At 51.1% G+C, this 22,440-nt stretch overlaps 1 protein-coding gene across 1 annotated transcript; it reads left to right on the forward strand.

Moving 5' to 3' along the window:
* Positions 1 to 737: 737 nt before the first annotated feature.
* RPRML (reprimo like) lies at positions 738 to 1,310 on the forward strand (the record flags this gene model as incomplete). The annotated part of the gene is made up of 1 exon (XM_082604252.1): positions 738 to 1,310. The coding sequence occupies one exon, from the start codon at positions 738 to 740 to the stop codon at positions 1,101 to 1,103; it is 366 nt and encodes a 121-aa protein (XP_082460378.1). The 3' UTR covers positions 1,104 to 1,310.
* Positions 1,311 to 22,440: the final 21,130 nt, after the last annotated feature.

Below are 22,440 nucleotides of genomic sequence, written 5' to 3' on the forward strand. Positions count from 1 at the left end.
GGGGGGAGCGAGGCTGGGAGGACCTGGGTGGGAGCGGCGGGGCACGGCCGGCCACCCAGGGCCATTGCCCAGTGACGAGGGGAGAGAGGAGAGGGAAGGCAACGCTGGGGCGAGGGGAGGGGTCTCTGCGACTCCTCTGACATCTGGGAAGGCTTCCTGCGACTTCAGTAAAGAGCGGAGAAGAGACTTAGGGCAGACTTCAGGAAGAACTTAACTGCTAAGAGCACCAAATGCCAGAAGAGGCTCCTTGGGAGATTTCCCGGCTGGAACCAGGGCTGCCCCGAGGGTGTCGAGCTTCGCCGACCGAGGGCGGGGCTGCCCTGATCTCCCGACCCCCTCCAGCCTTGGGACACTGGGGGAGCTGCGATCGCTGCGGGATTCCCGCCCCCCAAGGACGCTGCAGGGCCTGGGTGGGGGGGGATGGGGAAGGAAGGAGGGGGCGGGGCCGTTGCTAGGGGAGGGGCGGCGGGGAGTGCGAGCAGCGCAGTCGGTGCGGCGAGGCGCGCTCGGCTCTGCCGCTCCGGCTCCCGCGAAGCCTGTTGCTGCCTTCTCCCGGCCGCCGCTTCCCGCCAGGTGCCCAGGGGCCGGCAGCCCGAGGGGTGCGGCGCGCGGGCAGCCCCCCGCCCTCTTGCTCTCCACGCACACAGGTGGACCCGAGCGTCTCCGAGAGCGCGGACGCCGGAGAGCCTCCCGGTGTGCCCCGGACCGCGCGCCAAGACCCCGGGCGCCGAGCGGCGATGAACGCGACCTTCCTGAACCACAGCGGCCTGGAGGCGGCGGGTGGCTTGGGCGGCGGCGGCGGCGGGGCCGCCGTGGGGAACCGCAGCCACGGGCTGGGCACGTGGCTGGGCTGCTGCCCCGGGGGCGCGCCGCTGTCCGCCAGTGACGGGGTCCCCGCGGGGCTGGCTCCGGATGAGCGCAGCCTGTGGGTGTCGCGCGTGGCGCAGATTGCCGTGCTCTGCGTGTTGTCGCTCACCGTGGTCTTCGGCGTTTTCTTCCTGGGCTGCAACCTGCTCATCAAGTCGGAGAGCATGATTAACTTTCTGATGCAGGAACGCCGGCCTTCCAAGGACGTGGGCGCTGCCATCCTGGGGCTGTACTGAGCGCCGCCTCGGCCCGCCCTCGGCAGCTTGGCTGGAAGAAGACGGAGAAGGGAGCCCAGGACCCTGGTTCCCCTCCCCGGGCTCTGCCGCCGCCTCTCGGCGGGCAGCGCGAGGGGCAGCGACGTGCCTCCGGGCGCCCGGGCCTGGGCCACTGCGGGACCTTAGACGGCGGCGCGGGAAGGGACTTCCACACCCGACTCGGTCCTGCGTGCGGTCCAGCGTTGGGGGGTGGGAGGGTAGAGGATGGGGGTTCTTAACTGTTACTTTGAGAGGAAGTTCTGGGCAGGGTGGGCGAGGTTGTGGGATGCACTTGGGGCTGAGGTCACTGGCGTGGGAACTTTGTGTGTATGTAGGTGGGGTGGAGTGGGGGCGAGTTCCAAGCAGCGTGCGGGGGGGACGCCGCTATTGACGAATCCGAGTCACTGAGCTTGGTGGCTTGATTTCGCATTTGAGAAGAAATCTTGCAGTAAAGCTACAGCCGTCGGGCTTCCCGCGGCTTCCGCCCGCACTCCTGTGGGATGTGTGTGTATGTTGCGGGGGGGGGTGTTGGCGGGGGTGGGCGGTGTGTAGCCTACTAGCAAGTACTTTAGGCAGGTCACAGGACGCCGGGCCTCAGGACTGGGCAGCTGTCGGGGCTGGTCGCGGGCTCCTGAGACCCCACTCGGAAGCCGCCGCCGGGGAGGAAAAAAGGTCGTGTTTTCTACGCGGACAGCCAGGGAGGCAGGTCCTGCAGGCTGGCGGGACAACTGGTGAGATCAATTAAATCCCTGGAAAATTTGAATCTATTCCGTGAGATGGAAAAAAAAATCAATTACTTGAGTCCAAAAGGGAGAAAATAGCAAAAATAATACATCAGGACAGTGGGCAAATAAAATTTAATTAATGTGTGGGCAGCGGTCTAGATCGAGGGAAATTTTAATTATAGGGCCAAAAGCCCCATGTAAGGGCTTGCTTGATGCTACCCTTGTAGAGGGTAGGTGAGCAGATTCTGAAGATGTGCCCTTGCAGCATGGGGAGGAGAGTTTGGGTGGGGGGAATGTATGCTTGGGAGGGGGCTTTGTGGTTTGAAGGACCCAGGATGTTTAAAATGGAGCAAATGACCTCCAATGTAGCTGTGTTCAGGGAATTTGGAACCTCCTATTATGAGATGCCCCCTGCTGCCCAGAACCCTAGCACCTCTTACAGGTGCAGAATTTCCTTAAAGCCGTGTTAAGCAGTTAGAACCTCGGCACTCACAGCCAAGGGGGAGTGTGAGTGGCTCTGCTGTCTGCAAGTGTCTGGTCTGGGGAAGAACTGAAACGGGGGGGTGGGAGATAGGAGGAGAGAAAGCTGGGTTTTGTAGCTTGTGTGTATCCCCCTTAGCCCCAGTGCCAACCCCACTCAGGCACCCTGGTGCTTGGAAGATTTGGGGGGAGGGCTCTAGTGGATTTCTCCCCCTCTTCTCTCTTTTGCCATGGGTGGAAGTGAAGGTGAATGAGAAGGAAGGTGGCTGAAGCCTTACTTGGCTTTGGGAAGAGAAGTATAGGGAGCGCCATCTCATGTCTCCAACACTAGTTCCCTACGAGGTTGGGGGGCGGGGCACAGCATCTCAACAAAAGCATAGATGGTCACTGATTATGAAGGATTCAGAATCCTCCTGGCTCCTGAGCCCTCCTGTGTAACCAGGATCGTCATCATTAGGGACTTCCCTGGTGGTCCAGTGGTTAAGACTCCACGCTGCCAATGAAGGGGGGGCCCGGGTTCCAGCCGTGGTCGGGGAACTAGATCCTACATGCATGCCACAACTAAAAGAGCCTGCGTGCAGCAACTAAGACCCGGCTCAGCCAAATAAATTAATAAATAATAAATAACTATTAAAAAAAGAATCATTATCATTAGGATGTGTCATCTTCCCACCCACACCCACCCCACCACCCCAATTTCAGACCTAGGAGAGTTCATCCAGTTAGGTCAGTCCAGTAAAGGATAGGGGCCAGAAACTACTTGCAGAGTTAAACCCACAATGTGAAGAATGTTCCGTTGATGGTTTGGGGTGACTTGCAAGTAGCCCAGCTTGATCTGGTGAGAGCAGCCTTGAACAACTGGGGCAACCTGGGGATCTGGCTCTGTGTAGCACAGCTGTCTGGAGCCTGGCTGACCCGATGGCCTGAAGAATGGAGTTCAGAGAGCTGCAGGCGTTCACCCAAATGACGGGAAAAATGGGAGTTTTGGCAGGGACACAGCTTAGACACTTTTCTGGCTGACCAAGTTGGAGCGAACACTACGAGCACTTCCCTCTAATAAAATGGATCTGCGACTGGGGCAAGAGAAGGGGATTCAAGAGTTAAGTTTCCTGAATTTGCTGAAAAAGGAAAGCCTTAATGGGGAAGCTTTGCAGGATTTTCTCACTGTAAAGAAGAAAAAGGACAATGAAGACACGTACTAACGTGTGTTTGTGCACTCCATCCCATGCCTGGCACACCCATGTGTACAAGTATGCACACACAGGCAGGTGCACACAAAGCCGGGCTCAAGCCCCAAACAGAAAAATAGCAAGTGTGAGTGGGGTCCAGGGAGGGGGTGGAGGCTGAGATCTCTTGCAGTCCATCTTAGTTCTTTTGAAGCCCTGATGTCCTGTAATGTGTTTACAGAACTCCCTCATATAAACCTCAGGGGTGGGGACCCTTAGTTACAAAAGAGCGAGTGCACGAAGCATAGTGCTTCAGGGGAAAGGCAGGACTAGATCAGAATCCTGAGCCTGCGGCATCGGGCACTGGACCAAGAAAGAGCCTGGTTCTCCAATGCCCTCTCCTCACTCCCCACCCCTGTGCAGGGAGAGATCTTCCAACAAGGGCTGCCCAAGATTCAGGGGCCAAATCTCTGGAGGTCCTGGGTTCAGAAGAGAAGTCCTGGATGCTGGTCTTTGAAATCCTAGCCTCCCTGCTTCCTAGCTCTGTGACTCTGGGGAAGTAATTCAATCTCTCTGAGCCTTAGTTTCCTCATCTATAGAATGGAAGCCATAGTACCCATAGCTCCCATGAGATGATGAGTATAAAGTAGCTGACATAGTGCCTGGCATGTGATAAACAGCCAATAAAGATAATTATTATGATTATCATTATTTTTGTTTAGGGTGTGAACTCTTCCCCGGCAAGATATATTTGGTTCTCTGAAAAGGGATCTTGGACAGAAAAATAGTAACTCGTATTTGCAAAGCATTTTATAGGTTTCAAAGCACTCTCATAATCAGGACAAAAATAATGTATCGCGTGTCTAATGAGCTGAGCACTGAGCTCCCACCTTGCTGAGGAAGGTTTCATTACTGCTCCCATTTTACAGGTGAGGTAACTGAGGCTCTAAGAGGTTGTCTGAGGTCACCCAGCCAGGAAGGGGCAGAGCTAGGATTCAGCCCTGCCTGTGACTCCAGCCTTCCCTCCACATGCTCTTGTTTGCTGTCCACAACAGCTCGGTGAGTAAGAGCACACACTGTCCCATGAGCCTGTTTATAGGAGAGGAAACTAAGTTTCCATTTAACGGACTTGCCCCTGTTCATCCTTTCAGCGAGTGTCTACTGGGAATCTCCTGTGGGCCAGGTACCGTGCAGGCACTGGGGTGAGCAAGGCGATAGCAGAACTGGAGTCTAGCCTGCAGCCCCGGGTACTTGCACTGCTCCTCAGAACCACTAGCCCTCGGGTACTGAGGGTCTCAGGGACTAGGTCAGACCCTCTGCTTCCCTTCCTCTGAGTCAGGGATGGAATATCTGGGGTCACTTGTGCTCTCACTAGCAAGAGGTCCTCTGGAATGGGGGACAGTAGGAAGGGCTCACATCACAACATCCACTTACTTTCCCACCTGTTTGTCTGAATCCAGTTCACACAGAGCCATGCTGGGCTGGCTTCTGGGAGCCGCTCTGCCCAAACTCTCCCCAGACCCCAACTCAGCAGTGCAGCTCACGATCCTCTCTTGCCAATCAAGATCTTACCAGGTACATGGGATGTCCGGATCCCCAAACCCAGCCCAGGGCAGGCCAAACCAGGCAAGTGTCCAGGTCTCTGAGATGGCAGCTGGGGCGGGGGGGGTGGGGTCCCTCCCCTGAGGCAGCATCTGCTTTCCCCTGCAGCTCTGTGGGGAGCTAGAGCTCCATCACTACACTACCCTCGAGGACCAGAACTGTCTTCTCTGTGTGTGCATTTTCTGTGGTGCCAAGCATGATGCTTTATTCTGATTAGGAACATCACAAGACTTGGTTGAATTGAAGACACAGCCTCTGCTTTCAAGGGGCGTCATGCATCTTAGGGATCAAAGACATGTAATCAAATAAACAAAACACAAGGAGGGTAAGTGTTCACTTCAGTCAGAGGCAAATAAAATTCCATGGTAATGATTCCCTTTTTAGGTGCTAATATTGCCACTTAGAGAAGATCTTCCACATGCCAGGAATGGTGTGAAGCACTTTTCATATTTTATCTCATAATCCTTTCTATTTTTTTCATAACCCAGATCTAATAATTCCTGCAAGGCAGAGACGGTTGTCATCTCCACTGAAGAGAACAAGGCTCGGACTGTTAGGTCATTCCTCTGAAACCACAGTTAAGAATCAATGGAGGGCCTCCCTGGTGGCGCAGTGGTTGGGAGTCTGCCTGCTGATGCAGGGGACACAGGTTTGTGCCCCGGTCTGGGAGGATCTCACATGCCGTGGAGTGGCTGGGCCCGTAAGCCATGGCCGCTGAGCCTGCGCGTCTGGAGCCTGTGCTCCGCAACGGGAGGGGCCACGGCAGTGAGAGGTCTGCGTACCGCAAAAAAAAGAAAAAGAAAAAGAAAAAGAATCAACGGAACCAGAGCCCACATTCAAGTCTATCTGAGTCCAAAAGATATTTGGAAAGTGAAGAGCTGGCACATTTTATGATTTTGATTGAAATTTTGAAATTAAACCATACCTTGATTTTTCTGTTTCATTGTTCAGGATGTGGGGATATTTGGGGGAGCACTTCTCACTTTTCTTTGTTGCAGAATGTGATGGTGACTCCTTAGTCATGAAATAGTACTGCTACTGATGATGAAGATGTTGGTGAGAAATTAACGACTCACCACCATCATTAAACAGGCTATAAGTTGAAAAGAAAAGTTACCCAAAACACTAAAAGTAGAGAGGGAAAGAGAGGGTTATGTCGAGATGGTTGACTATATACTCACTCCATCCAGCTCTGTGTCATTATAAACACTGGGACAGATATTAAAGAAAATCTATAGCATTGCAGGAAAACATAAGGGGTGCCCTCAGTGGACTAGAAACCATGAAGATATCCTGGAAAATAGGTGTCAGATTAGGTCAGGTCGGAAGGGGTACTCACAGCTCACAGATCAGAAAAGCAAGGTCTGCCACAACTCTGAGCACTTCTCGCCACCAGAGCCAACTCTGAGGCTTTGTCATGAGCAGGGCACTGGGATGATACAGAAAAGGAGAAATTATTTATGGCCGTGGTGAGCTTAAGACACACTGATCTGTAAAGATTAGAAGAGGTTTGCAAAGGCAGTCAGAGGGCATACCTGCCCCAAAGACTGCTCTGGGTCCTTGATGCCATGGGCCCTGTCTCCCCTGGAACCTGCCTTGTTATGCTCCTGACTGCAGACTTAAGTAATGAGACGCTTCTAAAAATGTGGCTTTATATTAACTTTTCTGCAATGTATGTATTGGCAGTCACATGTGTACTTACCAAAAGGGTGAAAAACTCCAATGAATTGCCATGGAGATGAAACCTGGAATGAGGTTGCCATGGTAACAAAACTGTTTCTAAAATGCCACATCACCTTGGGGAAGTAGGAAGGTCTTGTCAAAGACTTGAAGTTAGGGCTTCCCTGGTGGCGCAGTTGGTTGAGAGTCCGCCTGCCGATGCAGGGGACACGGGCTCGTGCCCCGGTCCGGGAAGATTCCACATGCCGCGGAGCGGCTGGGCCCGTGAGCCATGGCCGCTGAGCCTGCGCGTCCGGAGCCTGTGCTCCACAACGGGAGAGGCCACAACAATGAGAGGCCCGTGTACCGCAAAAAAAAAACAAAAACAAAAACAAAAAAACTTGAAGTTAGAGGCCAAATCACAGACCTTCCCATCAGGGCCGGGTGCTCTTTCAGTTTCTTTTTACTTCTTTTTTTCTTTTCTTGCCATCCCCAAAGGCAAGGGATTTAAATTTTGAAGACTTTGATCCAAGCTCTGGCTGTGCCGTTAATAAGTCATGGGAATCAGGTATCTGAGGGCCCTGAAGAGGTGTGAGGAAGAGGGCTGCTGGCCCTCCTCTCTGGCTCTGTATTGACCTGCCGTGTGACCTTGGACAAGTCATTCTATCTGTTCCTGGGTTTCCTCCCATACAAAGCAAGGAGCTGGACTAGGTGGTCTCTAAGATCATTCCAGTACTTTTCTCTCTCCCATGACACTCCGCCTCGAGGGGCAACCAGCCTCTTAAGTAAATTAGGCCAGTGGAGCTGTCTGTGGTGCTGAACATATGTCTGTTGAGCTCCTGGGCCACATCCTGTTCTCAATAGATCATGGCTATTCTCAGCACTCCCAGAGACTGGCGGACTCAGGCCACCTCCATCAGGAGTCTAGGAACCTGCTTGCAGCTGGAGAGGAGACTCCAGAGGGTCTTGGAGTTCAGAGAGCACTGGAGGAGGAATCTGGAGATGGGGTCCCAGCCTGACTCTGACATTTGCTGTCAATGGGTTTTTGATGAAGCCACACTTTCCCTGTGGACCTTTGTTTCCTCATCAATGAAGCTAAGATGGGGACTAAGATGATCCCTAACGTCCGATGGGCCAGAAGAGTCCTGGGAAGCTGGCCTGGGCTACAGGGGACAGGAGAGCCCATACATATTCAGCCAATCCCCACCTGTCCCAAGGCTCAGGCTTCTCTAGTAGGACTGAGGATGATGAACAAAGCACACTCCCTTGTTAGGAACATATGTTCTTTTGTCTGGAAGAAAAGACAGGCTGTGAGCAGATGCAGCATTTACATTTTCTCAAGTGACAACTGAACACTGAGGATGATTAGTGCTTGTCATGAAATGTGTCAAAACTATAATAAAATCTCCAACTTATATCATCCTCCTACTTATCTGATTATCTTTCCAGAATCTGCTTCACTCCTCAGTATCACAGGATGAAAAAGACAAAGACAGGAAAGCTTAAAGGGAGTTCACACTAGGAGGGACACAGACACCGCAATTCGCTCTGAAACATGTTTTTCACCCTTCAACTCCCCCATTTGTCGACATAATGGGATGTTTGGGAGTGTGGAGTCCATAATCAAGAAGGGCCCTTGATTCAAGCCCTGCTTCTGCTCCTTATCAGCTATAAGACACGCTTTCCAAGCTTCAGTTTCTTCGTTTGTAAAATAGGGGTTAATGACACGTACCTTTTTTTTTTTTTTTTTTTTTGCGGTACGCGGGCCTCCCACTGTTGTGGCCTCTCCCCTTGAGGAGCACAGGCTCCGGACGCGCAGGCTCAGCGGCCATGGCTCACGGCCCAGCCGCTCCGTGGCATGTGGGATCTTCCCGGACCGGGGCACGAACCCGTGTCCCCTGCACCGGCAGGCGGGCTCTCAACCACTGCGCCACCAGGGAATCCCGACATGTACCTCTTAATGTTGCTGAAGGGATTAAGTAACATCGTTTATGAAAATGATTAGCAAGCATACATTGAAAGTGATTGTTTTGGTTATTAATATCTGCAAAACAAACTACCCCCAAAACTTTATGGTTTAAAATGATAACCATTTTATTATCTCTCACGGTTCTGTAGGTTGACTGGGCAACCGTGTGTTAGCTGGGCAGTTCCCCTGCTGCACGTGACATCAGCAGGAACTGCAGTCATCCAGGGGTCATCTGGCTAGTGTCCAAGTCTGATGCATTGGTGGGGATAGCTGGAAGTCAGGGCTCAGCTGGGATGGCTGGACCTCTCTTTTCCTAGTAGTCTCTGGCATCTCCTTCTCCATGTGCTTCTCTCACGGTCTCTACAGCAGGACAGCTGTACTTATTACACATCAGCTTTCTTCCCAGGAAGTGTGAAAGCAGAAGTTTCCAAGCCTTCATAAGCCTTAGGCTCAGAATTGGCATATTTCTTTTCTGCCACATCCTATTTATTAATATGAGTCCCAGGGCCAGTCCAGATCCACTGTGGGAGGAGAGACTATATAAGGGCATCAATACCAGGAGGCGTGGTTCACTGGGGAGTGTCTTTGGAAACCAACCACTACACTGATCAATAAATAATTTTTGTTTGAAATTCCAAGTATGCCACTCCCTTATCCCTTAGAAATATCACCTCTTGTTGGGTTTGCACAGAGTTACTGAACAAGTATTTTGTTGACTATATAATTTAGAGTTACGTGGTCACTGCCCTAACTACAGTCCCCTAGGATAGGTGTCATGTTTTTCTCACATACTACCCCACAGGCCTAGGACAGGGCTCTGCATACAGCAGGTATTAACTAAAGGCTTCACACTTTGTTGGATATTAGTATTTCTTTACCAACTTTATTTGGGTTAATATTTTCTTTGCGTATCTTTTCTTCAACCCTTTTCTTGCAGGATTTCTCTGTCAATATATCTTGGGTACATAAAATACAGCTGGATTAAAACATATATAATCTTTTCACTGGTGTGTTTCCTCTGGCTTCATTTATCGTGATAACCAATATATTTGGATTTATTTCTATCGTCTTATCTAGTGTTCTGTTTTTATTACTCTTTTTATTTGCTTCTTCCCCCCCGCCTTCTTTCATGTCTTCTACTAGTTTGGAAGTTATGCATTTTATTTCTGTTCTTCTAGAGGTTACCTTCAATTTTTAACAGCATCCTTGATGAAAGAGTCTGAAATTAGTCAATATCTCTGTCTTCATCCTGGATAAAACAAAGACTTCAAATGTTTAAACTCTGATTACCTCACCCATATACCAAGTTTTCTTGTCTAGTATTTTATTTCCACCTTGTTTCTTTTTTTTTTTTTTTTTTTTTTTTTTTTTTTTTCTTTTTGCGGTATGCGGGCCTCTCACTGTTGTGGCCTCTCCCGTTGCGGAGCACAGGCTCCGGATGCGCAGGCCCAGCGGCCATGGCTCACGGGCCCAGCCGCTCCGCGGCACATGGGATCCTCCCAGACCGGGGCACGAACCCGCATCCCCTGCATCGGCAGGCAGACTCTCAACCACTGCGCCACCAGGGAGGCCCTCCACCTTGTTTCTTTTTAACTCTTCCCAAAGTAGTCATTATAAATGTCTTTTTATTTCTAAAATTATATACAGTGAAATTCATTTTTTTCTGGTGTATGGTACTGGGTGTTTTGACAAATGCTTCGAGTTGTGTAATCACAAACACAATCAAGATACAGAACAGTTCTACCAGACAAACACAGTTGCTCAAGCTGCCACTTTGTAGTCAAATCCTCCCTCGTTCCTTTAACCCCTGACAATCACTGACTTGTTCTCTGTCCTTATGGTTTTTCTTTTCCAGAATGTCAAATCAATGGAACCATAAGATACATAGCCTTTTCAGTTTGGCTTCTTACACTTAGCTTAATGCATCCACATTGCTGCGTGTCTCAATAGTTCATTCTTTTTAATCGTTGAGTAGTATTCCATCATATGAATGCATCACAGATTTTTTAAATTAATTTTTGATTTTTATCTATCTCCTGTTGAAGGACATTTGGGTTGTATCAGTTTTTGGTGATTATGAAAAATCCATCACAAACAATCATGTACAGTTTTGTAGGTATGTGTATGAAAGTTTTCCATTTCCCTTGGGTAAATACCTAGAAGGGGGATTGTTGCGTCATATAGAAAGTATATACTTAACTCTACAAGAAACTGCCGAACTGTTTTCCACAGTGGATGTCACATTCTGTATTCCCATCAGCAACGTGCAAATGTTTTAGTTGCTCTGCATCCGCACCAGCACTTGGTAATGTCAGGGTTATTATTATTTTTTGTATTTTGTTTATTTGTACATGTGTCTTTCTAGTATGTGTGTAGCAATATCTCATTGAGTTAAATTTGTATTTTCTAATGAATGGTGGTGTTGCAAATCTTTTCATGGGCTCATCTGTCATCTGCATGTCTTCTTGAGTGACGTGTCTTTTGCTCATTTTTCAAGTTGGATTGTTAGTTTCTGATTGTTGACTTCTGTATAGTTTGGATACAAGTCTTTTGGCCGATTGTGATTTGTGAATATTTTTTCCCAGCCTATGCCTTGCCTTTTCATTCTCTTAACAGAGTGTCTCACAGAGTTCCATACCTCCCCCAACCACTGCCACCCCCACCACCGCTACTGTGTCCCCAGTACCTAGCTAGCACCTGCATGGCAGGGACGCCAGATGTCTGTTGAGTGGATGATATAATAGTGAATGAAGAGGTGACTCACTCTGGTCTGGGTTTTGCATCACTCAGGTCTGTTGCCTTCTTGCTCTGGTTCTCTGTTCTCCAAGTGGCTTTCTGATCTTTATTTTGGCTTCCCTGGTCTCCTGACTCCAAGAAAGGAGTCCCCAGAATAGTGAGCATGGGTAGTCCAGTGACTGAAAAGGCAGCCTCCATCCCTTCCATCCTGAGTTTAGGAAGTGGTGTTCTGGTTGCTCATCATTGAGTTTGGTCAGTCCAGAGAGGCTGGCCACTTTTGAGGGTCCTGGCCCAACTTCTCGACCCTACTGAAGCCTGGACCATGATGGTCACTCTGAAGTCCACCCTGTGAGGTCCTGCCTGAGGGCCCAGCCAACCTTCCTCAGATGGCCCCTCTCTTGCATCTCTCTTCCCTGCTCAGTCCAGAAGGTGAGGGAGGGAAGTCAGCTCCAGGGTGGGAGGATTGGCTTCTGGGGACCCCCAGGGATGGAAGGACTTTCCGTGGTTAAAGGGATAAAAAGAGAGGAGAAAAGTTTTGGGGGTGGAGAGTGGGAGGGCAAAGGAGAGAGCCTGGAACAAAAAAAGTGTTCAGGAAATACTCTAGCTTAATCCGTTCTCACCATAATTCAGTGTAAAGGGATTGCTATCTGTGGGGGCTGGTAGAGAAGTTTTATTTCCAAACGCAGCAGAGCCTTCTTTGCTCTAGAGATAGAGTCAACTTGTCTTTTTTCTTAGTTTCCCAAAGAAAGATGGAGAACGTCTCCTTTCTCCAGCGTTTTTAATGCAGGGTCAGGAATGCAATGGGGGACCTAAGTGTGGTCGTGATCTACAGGCTCTGAAAAATAGTCAGTGGCTCTTGAGCACTACCAGACAAAGAGAAGTAAACTTAGAAGTCGGGGTGGGGTAGTGGTAGATTTAGGCTTTTCCAAAAAAGAAAGCAGAATACTTTTCCTTTTGAGCCAAACCTCTTCTGAAAAATTTAAAGACTGGAGGTCACGCACTTTGCTGACTGCTCTGTCAGTCTGTCCATCTGTCTGCTGGTAGGAAGCAGAGGATGCTTCTGCTGCTAAGGCACCCTGTGCCCCCACCTTCCCACCAGCTCCCTGGTACTGCTCTCTGGCCACACTTAGGTCTCCCCTTGCATTCCTGACACTGACTCACTTGTCCTAGGACGCTCTGCCTGTGGAGGAGAGCCTTGGGCACGCCTAATTTTGTCAGGCTGTCCTGCCTGGACACATGGAGACCTCTTGTCTTTGCACTGGAATTTACTTTGGTAAAGCATTTCCCATCTCACACTACTCCTTCAGCCTTGTACCAGTTCTTCAAGGTAGCTTGTACATTTCACTGTTGGGAACACTGAGGGGTCATACAGCAAGTTGGGGGATGGAGTGGGCTAGAGCCCATGTTCTCTCAACCCGTGTCCACGCGGGGGTTTTCATGGACTGGACTCAGTCTTCAGGCAGACTCAAACTCCCCAGAGCCCCTGACTTCCCAGGAAGTTGGGTCCACCCCTTGTCCCCATCCCACGACCTCTGGAGGCAGGGAGAACTCTTGTGCACCAGAAGTGGGTGGTGGGAGGGACGATGCCCTGATGGCCCAGTCCTCACCCCTGAGCTGACACATCCTCCTGGAGTGTTCTGCAGCTAGGCCTCAGAGTAGCTCATCTTTAAGTCTCCTTCCAGCTCCCCCTTCCAACGGTTCTTGGCTTAGTCAGGCTCTGAGATGCCTTGGCTCCTGCCATCAGCACTTCCTTCAGTTTAAGAATAAAAGGAAGCCGTCCTCTGAGCCCCCACGCACATCTCCCACCCCCAGAGTCTTCTCTGCTAGCTCCTGCTGTTGCGGCTGTCAGGAGTAGGTTTTTGGGTAATTGTTGCCATGGAGACCCTGTCTTGAATTATTGTGCAAATGTGTCCCATCTTTCTCCTTATTTGGTGTGTGATATGAATGCGGGTAAAATGGGGGAGGCTGAAGGCGCGCCCTTGCCATGCAAGTTGGTTTACCTGGGCCCAAGCTTCTTGGTAGCCTGCACCCCATTCCTGTCTTCATCAAGGTCTCTGGCCACTTGCTGCCAATGGAAAGAAAGTCCTGGACAAGTTCAGAGACACCTATTTCTATAAATTACAAAATGCTTGACGGGGGAGGGCCCACGTCAGTCTTACTCATAGCTACATATACAGTATTTAGCAATGTGCCTGTATATAACAGACACTTAATCACTATTTCTTGCATGAATGTTGAATAAGCATAGATCTGCAAGAGTAATCTTATTGATCCTTAAGTACATACTTCAGTGGCTTCAGTAAGAATGATTCCTCTTGTTCTGTGTGTTTATCCCTCGTGGGAATGGAAACACTTTCAGAATGCTTCGTGACTTCTAAGGTTACACACACCTCTGGCAGAGGTCAGCCAGGTGCAGCTGAGGACAAGGAGCCTTGCTCTCCATGGGTTGAACGGGATCACCCAGATCCACTGACTTTTGGCAGCAACAGATCCCCAAAGCAGTAGCCCCCATTCCTGGAGCCATCATCCCCTTGGGGAATTAAGCCAGAGCTCCCAGCACCTTCCTCCAAGAGACGAAGCCTGTCTAAAAGATGAGGAGTCACTCACCTGGACCCCAGCTCCAACCCACTTCCATAATCATCACCGGGCACACCAATCCTGCCGCAGAATCCAGGCTTAGCACCTCGCCTCCGTTTCCCCGAGCACTCAGCCTCCCACATGCAGATGACTGGATCACTCGCACTAATTTTATCACGTCTCTTTCCCATCCAAGATCTGTCCTCATCTCCCCATTGTTTTTTCTACCAGATACAGACTCAACTTGCATTCAAGGGCTTTCATCAGTTCCTTCCTCTCCCACCAAACAAGCCGGCCCTTCATGCCCCCTCCACCTGGCCCCTCCTCACCTTGGCTCCCTGCCCCCTGTACTTCCGAGAGCAGCCTCACCCACGTGCTCAGACTGGCTTTACTCAGGCTCTGCCCTCCCCGAATGACCTTCTCTGACCCTTGTTGGGAATCCATCACCTTCTTTGAGAACTTACGTTAGCATCCTTCCTCCACAATGGCTCACTGCACAGCTGCTGTTGAGAAGGCTTGAGTGTTGGAATGGGGGCAGGAGGTACAAAGACAGGGTAGCGTGTTGAAGAGAGCGGGAGGGTGGTATTGTGTCCCACCAGCACTGTCAACTACACAGGCTACTCCAGGGCTGCCATCCAACAGGAGCCACGAGACAGAAAGCATATGGCCACCCCCTCGGCGTCTACGTGGATTTGACAAGCTTCCCAATAAAGGATTCATTGTTACCCAACAGACAAGGAACAAGGGAAGCAAGAAAGCTTATAAGGCAGAATTTTGGCCTTGTGTGGGGAGGTTTCTGTTTACGCTGCTACACAGGAGGGAACAGGAGCTGAGTTAGAATATTTCTGGAGTTGTTGAATAACATTCTGATCCAGGACTAATCTTATGGGCTTTTCATCAGTTTTCCCCTGAAGGTTAAGATGGACCCTCCTGTGAGTGAGGAGGGTCACTCTTACCCCTCTTCCTCCCACTCTCCATTTCTACGGGGTTGTAGGTCAGACCGTATTTTCTTGCCTTGCTGACGAGGCTTCATGAGGCATGGAGAGATGATTCTAGATTGCACAGTGCCTAGTCTGATGTGAGGAGAGGCAGCATCTGGATCCCCAATCTAATAGGGGAGTTAGAGTCCCCGTCCCCAGAAGGTTCCTAGACTGATGGTGGAGACACAGCCCCTGTTCTAAAAAGCTCTTTAGTCAGTTGGCCAGGGGTGAGGTGAGAGGGAAGACACACACACAGCTACGCTCAAATAATACATCTAACCAAGTACAGCTGGACCAAAGTGTTAGCAAAAGCAAGGAATCACAAAGGGAGGAATGGTGATGAAGTTAAGACCTGGTTTGGAAGGCTACCTGGAGGAGGTGAGCGCTGAAGGAATGGTTTGGTGAAGAGGAGGGATTCCAAGCCATGCACTGCATCCGAGGTGTGCTTGGCCTGAGACGTCCACAGAGAATTGATGAATGTGTTCCTTAATGAGTCTGGTTCAGAAATCAAGTCCTTCCAAGCTCTACTTTGACTCCTGTCAAGACAAAAATTTGGGGGGCTCAAGGTCTATTTGAGTTAATATTTACTGTGTGTCAGCTTTGCATCTAGCATCTTATAATGTAAATAGCTTGGGAGGAGAGAACAGAGACAGACAAAGGCATGGCTTTGGTCTTGTAGAGGGTTTCCTTCTGAGCCTTCAATGAAAGACACAGAAACCCAGTATAAACCAGCTTAAGTAGGAAAGGGATTTACTGGCTCCCTAAATCGGGAAGTTCTGAGGGCATGGCTCAGTCCAGGGGCTTAACTGATATTGTTCCCTCTCTCTCTCCCTCCCTCCCCCCTCTCTTTTCTCCTCTATCTCTCCCTCCCTCTCTCTCCATCTCTTGGCTGTGTTTTCCTCTTGGAGGACTTCATTCTCAGGCAGCCTCTCCACATGGCTGGAACGAAAGCTCCAGGTTAAGATGTCTTGCTCTCACGGAGGCAGTGATCAGTTAGAATTAGTACTAAAGGGGCCATGCCAGTCTGAGTCTGTTCCTTTTGAAACTTTCCCGGAAGTCCCTTCCAGCAACTTCTCCCCACATCCTGTTGACCAGAACTGGGTGACATAACTACTCCCACTGCAAGAAAGCCTGCAGAGGCAAGTATTTTCAACTGGGCTTCCAATAAAATTAGGGTTTTGTTATGGAGAATCAAAGGGAGAAAGGACATTGGTGGGGCAGCCAGCACTGTCTGTAAGAATACCAAGGAAGATTCTTATTGGCTCTGCATGGTCATGTGGTCATCCCTGAACCAACCACCAGCGCCTACTGACAGAGTCCTCTGATAGGCCAGGCTTGCTTCAGGGGCTTCCCCCTGTTGAAGAAGGCAGTCCTAGCTGAATCCCATGGAACAGATTTTTCCATAGGAAGGAGAGATTATGTTATCAGCAGAAGGGGATAACGGCTTGTAGTCCAAAGAGGGGATGCTGGGCAGATAAACAACATACGCCCATGACAAGAATTCTCCAGTATAGAAAGAAAATATACCGGAAAAAAAAATAGCTTTAAAAAGAAAAATAGCTTCAGGAATCTCCTCCTCTCCCTGACACAATATATACAAAGTTATACTGCAGGAACCAAATAGAGCTGCACTGAGAAAAATGCTTTAGAAAGGAAGACATCCTGGTGGGGGTGAACTTGGAGTTGGGGTGTAAAGGAGGTGATGGCTAGAGAGGAGGAGCAGGGAGGCAAAAGCCCAGAGGGAGAGGTGCTACACAGAGGCCAGGAACAGGGCTGGCTGGGAAAGAGAGGGGAGGAGGGGTGGACAGCCCACCCTGCGGCTGTGAGGGTGGGGTTCCTCCCTGAGTGTACCTGGTCCCCAGAAAACTGGAGGCTTCCTTATCCCACCTGGGTCAGTGTCTGGCTTTGGTGCAGCAGTGGTTGAAATCCGCCTGCTAATGCAGGGGACGCGGGTTTGATCCCTGGTGCAGGAAGATCCCACATGCTGCGGAGCAACTAAGCCCATGCGCCACAACTATGAAGCCTGTGCTCTAGAGCCCGCGAGCCACAACTACTGAAGCCTGCGCGCTACAACTGCTGAGCTCACGTGCCCCAACTACTGAAGCCGTGCACTCTAGGGCCTGTGTGCCACAACTACCGAAGCCCGCGCACCTCCAGCCCATGCTCCGCAACAAGAGAAGCCACCGCAATGAGAAGCCCGGGCACCGCAACGAAGAGTAGCCCCCGCTCGCCGCAACTAGAGAAAGCCCGCACGCAGCAACGAAGACCTAATGCAGCCAAAAAAAAAAAAAAAAAAAGAATTATCTTGGCCTGGGAGATGGGGCAGAGGGGTACGGGGAAGACCTCCAATGCCAAATTGCAGGGGAGAGGAGGGAGGTGGCTCTGACATGGGAGCAAGAGGGAGCCACTGGGAGCAAGTGCCTAACCCAGTTAAGAAGTGATTATATGGTCGTTTTTAAGGGCTATGCCCGTTATCAGACATCCCAGGCGGCTCTACCTGGCAGCTTGACAATTCACCATTAAACCTGGGATCTGGAGCCGGCTGATGCAGCAGCTGGGCGAGGAGCCCAGGCACAGACAGCTCTGGTGGAAATCTTTAAGGATGAAAATGATAGGAAAGGAACTTGCTGTTTCCATGGAAACTGACTCTGGGAGGATGAAACATGGTCCAATGGGTAACCCGAGGGGAGAATGCCACCCACCATCAGGCTTTCACTGTGGGCGGCAGGCGGGCACCTCTGGAAGCGCCGTTTCAGCCATGTTCGTGGGCTCTGTCCACCTGTCTGCATTCTCTTAGGGACATCACAATCTGGCAATGTGCGTGCCAGGTCACGTCAATATCTGAGGGGCCTGGGGAGATACCCCCTAATCAGAAAACACTTGGCATGGCTCCTGCCACCCTGAGTTAGCTGTGCATGGCAAGAGTATGGTACAGTGCCAGGCAGTGGGACTGTAGCTCGGGCGAGGGCCACAGGCTAGGATTAGGACAAGCTGGCAAGGTGAGAATGCCCATGGCAGGAGTGAAATGGCAGAAGCACTGGACTGGGAGTAGGGGACCTCCATTCTGATTTCAGATCTGTTATTACCAACTGGCTGAGTGATCCCTAGCAAGTCACTCTCCCAGGTCCCTAAGACCCTTCCAGCTCCACTTATCCTCTCTTCTGGGATTTGGAACCTGAGTTTTGATTTCATCAGCCCCACGTCTCAGCCCACTGCACTACCCCACCACGGCACAGGGTGTCCCCCACAGGGACCAGTCCCGGCTCTTCTCAGGCTGCTGAGCAGGTTCTGAGACAGGTAAAATGCTGCGGCAGCCCGCAGTCCCGCTGGCCTTTGCTGCTCGGGGCATCTTGCTCCTGAGCCTGGGGGCATCTGAGCACGCAGACAGACGTTCCTGAAGCTCCCAGCTGCCCCCCCGCCATGCTCCCGTAACGGACATTCTTCCTTCCGAAAGGGAGTGGGGGGCTTGTGACTGTCATAGACCAAGGAGTATGGCAGAACGGATGGTGTGTGACTTTTGCGGCTTGGTCATAAACAGGATACAGCTCCCCCCAGGCTCTTTCCCTTGGGGTGCTCACTCTTGGGACCTAGCCATCATGCTGTGTGGAAGCCCTAGCTGCATGGAGATGCCTCGTGCAGGTGTTCTAGTGGACAGGTCCAGCCAAGGAGCTCAGCGGCCATCAAGCACCTATGTGACTGAACCTTCAGATGGTTCCCATCCCCAGCCCTGGAATCTTCCAGCTGAAGCCCCAGACAATATGGAGCAGAGATGAGCCGTCCCAGCCCTGTCCTAGTTCCAGATCTTTAGAAACGGTGAGATATAACAGTGGAGTATTGCTATATTAAGCCCCTATGTTCTGTGTAACATGTTATGCAAAACTAATGCAGGTGGGCCCTCGTGAATCACGCGTGTACTACAAGGCCCAGCCCCATGGTGATACATAGTGGGTGCCCGATTAGTATTTACTGAATGGCTGAATGAATGAACTTCAGCAGGTGACAATTCTAGTCTAACCTTTCAGTCATCACTCTCACCTCTCCTACATCCCTGCTCTCAGGGAACCTAAGCAGTCCCAAGCCTGCCCTGGATGACATCTCTGAGCCCTGAATCAACCAACCCTGCAGCCCACGTCAGCTCCATTAGTTCTTTAAGCTACTTGGAGTTGCCGGTGCTTGCAGCCCAGAGCATCCTCACTGGTCCACGCAGTTGATCGTTTTGTCCTCACCACAGTTCTGTGAAATAGGTCATTATTACCATCCCCATTTCATACCTGAGGACACTGAGGCTGAGAGGAAGAGAGAGTAAGCGAGTGATAATAAGTAATAAAGCAGGGATTTGAATTCAGATCTTCCGATGCCAAATGCAGTATTATATCCACGACATCATACCTGTTCACAAATAAAGTCTAACTCTGAATGTCTGCTGTACTTTCTTTAGGGATATCGAGTCCTTGACTAACAGCCACGCCAGCTGAACGAGAATGGACCAGACCTAGGTCTTGTACAATGCTAATTAACAATTTTAAAAAACCCTTCGGCTACCATCTTCTTATGTCCCAGGCTGTGCAGAAGCACTTTATATACACTGCAGTGTTCACTGGCTCCCAGCCTCCCTTTGGGATGGGCATAATTTATCCCTATAAGAGAGCAGAGTCTTGGGATAGGTGGTATGACTTGCTTGAGGTAACACAATAATGACAGACAGCATACCCAGGCCTGCTTGATTCCAACCACTTAAACTTTTCTGCCTCTTAACAAATCACTTCCACTGACTGCCAAGACCTCAAATATGGGCACATAAGCCACCCTTATGAGGTAGCTATTATTATTCCCATCACACAGATGAGGAAACAGGTTTGGACAATTAAGCCCAAGGTTATCTTGCTAAGAAGTGGTAAAGTCAAGATTCTAAGCCATGTCTGCCAACCCCATCACAAATACCATCCCACCACCCTCGTCGTGCTAGCTGCATCTCACAAGATCACGTCAAGGTCCTTGGTGGCCAGGTCCTCCCAGGAGAGCTGAGCTTGTCCACACCACACGTTAGACTAACAGCTTCTCCACCAAGTCTCATCAGCATGTCACAAATGAGCTGTGGTGAGCTCTCAGGGGATGTGGCAGTGCCAGCCGCTGCCTCCACAACCTGTGCCCGTTTGGTGGTTGCTCCATGTCTGAGGAGTCCAGACCCGGGTGCTCCTGAGAAAGACCGGCTACCCGGAGCCCCAGCAAACCCTCCCTCCTGTACACTTACATCAGAGAGCAGGCTTTAACCCAGACCCTCATGGCGAGGCCGGCTTAGGAGCGTCCCCGCTCCTCCTTCCTGAGTCCACAGAGCTCAGGGCATGCGCAGGGATCCTTCCCACTGCTCCGGTTTCAGGACAACAACTAAGGATCCTTACATCTGTGTTCACAGCAGGGCCTTCCTCCACCCCCAGCTCCAGCTTCCTCCCCAATACTTCCCCACTCCTTCCACAGGCCGCTCTGAAACCCCGCCAGCTGAGAACTGAGCTCACACTCCTCCCTTTCAAAGCTGCACCCCTCCCCAGGGAGGGCTGTCCTCCGAGGTCGTCAGTCAGTACCATCCTGGGCCACTGACCTATTCTCCACCCGGCCCCTGTCCTCCCTCCCCCAGGAAGCACTCCAACACCACTCCCGCCCCCATCTGGATAAGCTCTCCTCTTGGGTATCTACCCTGCCCTGTGACATCTCCTGTAATTATTAAATCGACTTCTTATGTTAAAAGGGTACAATACTAGGGGTGAGCTCTTTTTTTTTCCTTAAGTGACTATCCCAGCCCTTCCACATCTTTAATTGAGTGCTGTTCCCTCCAAATGGATGATCTCAGAAAATTTGTTTCAAGATGTTTTCTCATTCGAGGAGGTGGCCAAGGTTCCCAATCTGGAATTCTGCCCCGGGGGCTGCCTGCCAAGGGTCTCCCAAGGCCTGTGGGCCGAGGTCAGAGAGGCTGCTCCCTGCCACAGCGGTGAAGGAGGGAGAGGAAAGAAATGGTTTCCTGGACACGGACTTTGCGCCCACTCGTGCGTGTAGCAGCAAGAACTCAGACAACACCCAGGAGCGTTCAGAATTTTATCTTCTGATATTCACAACAATGTGGAGAGGCCCAGGGGACAGCGATGATTATCCTCTGCTCTTACAGAGGTCCCAGCTCTCCGACCCCTTGTCCCTGTCCCTGCACAGGCCCTAGCGTGAGGAACTCTTAGCAGAGCATGCCGACAGGTGCCAGGAGGTGAGCAGAGCCAGAGGCTAGGCCTTGCCCCAGATGTCTTGGTTGAAAGAATGGGGGGCCATGGCCCAGGCTGGAAAGGGGAAGGGGGAGTGGAACCGTCTTCTGCACAGCCCACACCTGCTCGCCCCTGATGAGCGACAGCCCACCAAGGCTTCAGCTCCATTTCAGGCTTCTTGAGCCTCTGAGCATCAACCACTTCTCCGATGGGCTGTGAGCCAAGCAGACGATGGCAGTCAGCCCTCCCAGCGGCTCTCCCTCGCCGCCTTTGACACTTAGAGGCTGATTAGACTTAACTCCCCCATGCCAGCCCCCTCCCCTTCAACTTCTCCCATGACTCTTCCTCTCCCTCAAGCATCCCGCAGCCATCACCTCGCTCTCTCCCAGAAAGCCCTTCCTAGTTAATGCCCCACTGAGACAGCCACTCTAAACTGCTGTCCCTCCACCTTGGGAGATTCTGATGTTACTTTGCCCTCTGCTTGTTTCATGCAACTAGTTCTTGCCTTTCCAGTTAAACAGGAATAACCTATCATACCTGGAAGGCATTTAGAGCAGAGGTTCTCAACCTTGGCTGCACGTGAGAAATCTCTTGGAAGGTTAAAAAAAAAAATCCTCAAATCCAGGCCACACCCGTGATCAAGTAGCTCAGATCCTCTGGGGGCAAGATCCAGAATCAAGACTTCTTAAAGCTCCCCCGTAAGTGGCCTAGGCTGAGAAGCACTGCTTCAGACCTCTGGAGTCTGCTACAAACACTAGGTTATTTGGGCCCCATGTCCACCCTGGGAAGGGACAAAGACAGGTGTTACTGCCATTCTAAGAGGAGAGAGCTAGGTTCTGAGAGGTGCCTGCCATGTGGCTGCTGCCAGCAGGGCTGCGACTTGAGGCCAGGCATCTGCATCCTAGATTCAGGGCTTTCACTGCTGGCTCGTGCCTCTTTAATTACTGCTATAGCCGCAGAGGGCAGAGGCTGCTCCCAACCCCTCTGTCTGCCCTGAAACAGCTAACACGGTGCTGGGCATATGCCAGGGCTCTGGTAGCGGGGTACCCAAGGCTGAGGAGGTGGAAGGCTTCCCTGCTGGGCCTGGGCAAGTCTCTGTCAGCTCTCCAGGAGGAGGGGCTGGGGAGACGCCACCAACAGAACTGCTAGGTCAGGGAGACATCCTCCACAGCCACAGTCCCCT

Source organism: Mesoplodon mirus (genome assembly GCF_964341445.2).
Source record: "Mesoplodon mirus genome assembly, chromosome: 18".
NCBI classification, from domain to species: domain Eukaryota; kingdom Metazoa; phylum Chordata; class Mammalia; order Artiodactyla; family Ziphiidae; genus Mesoplodon; species Mesoplodon mirus.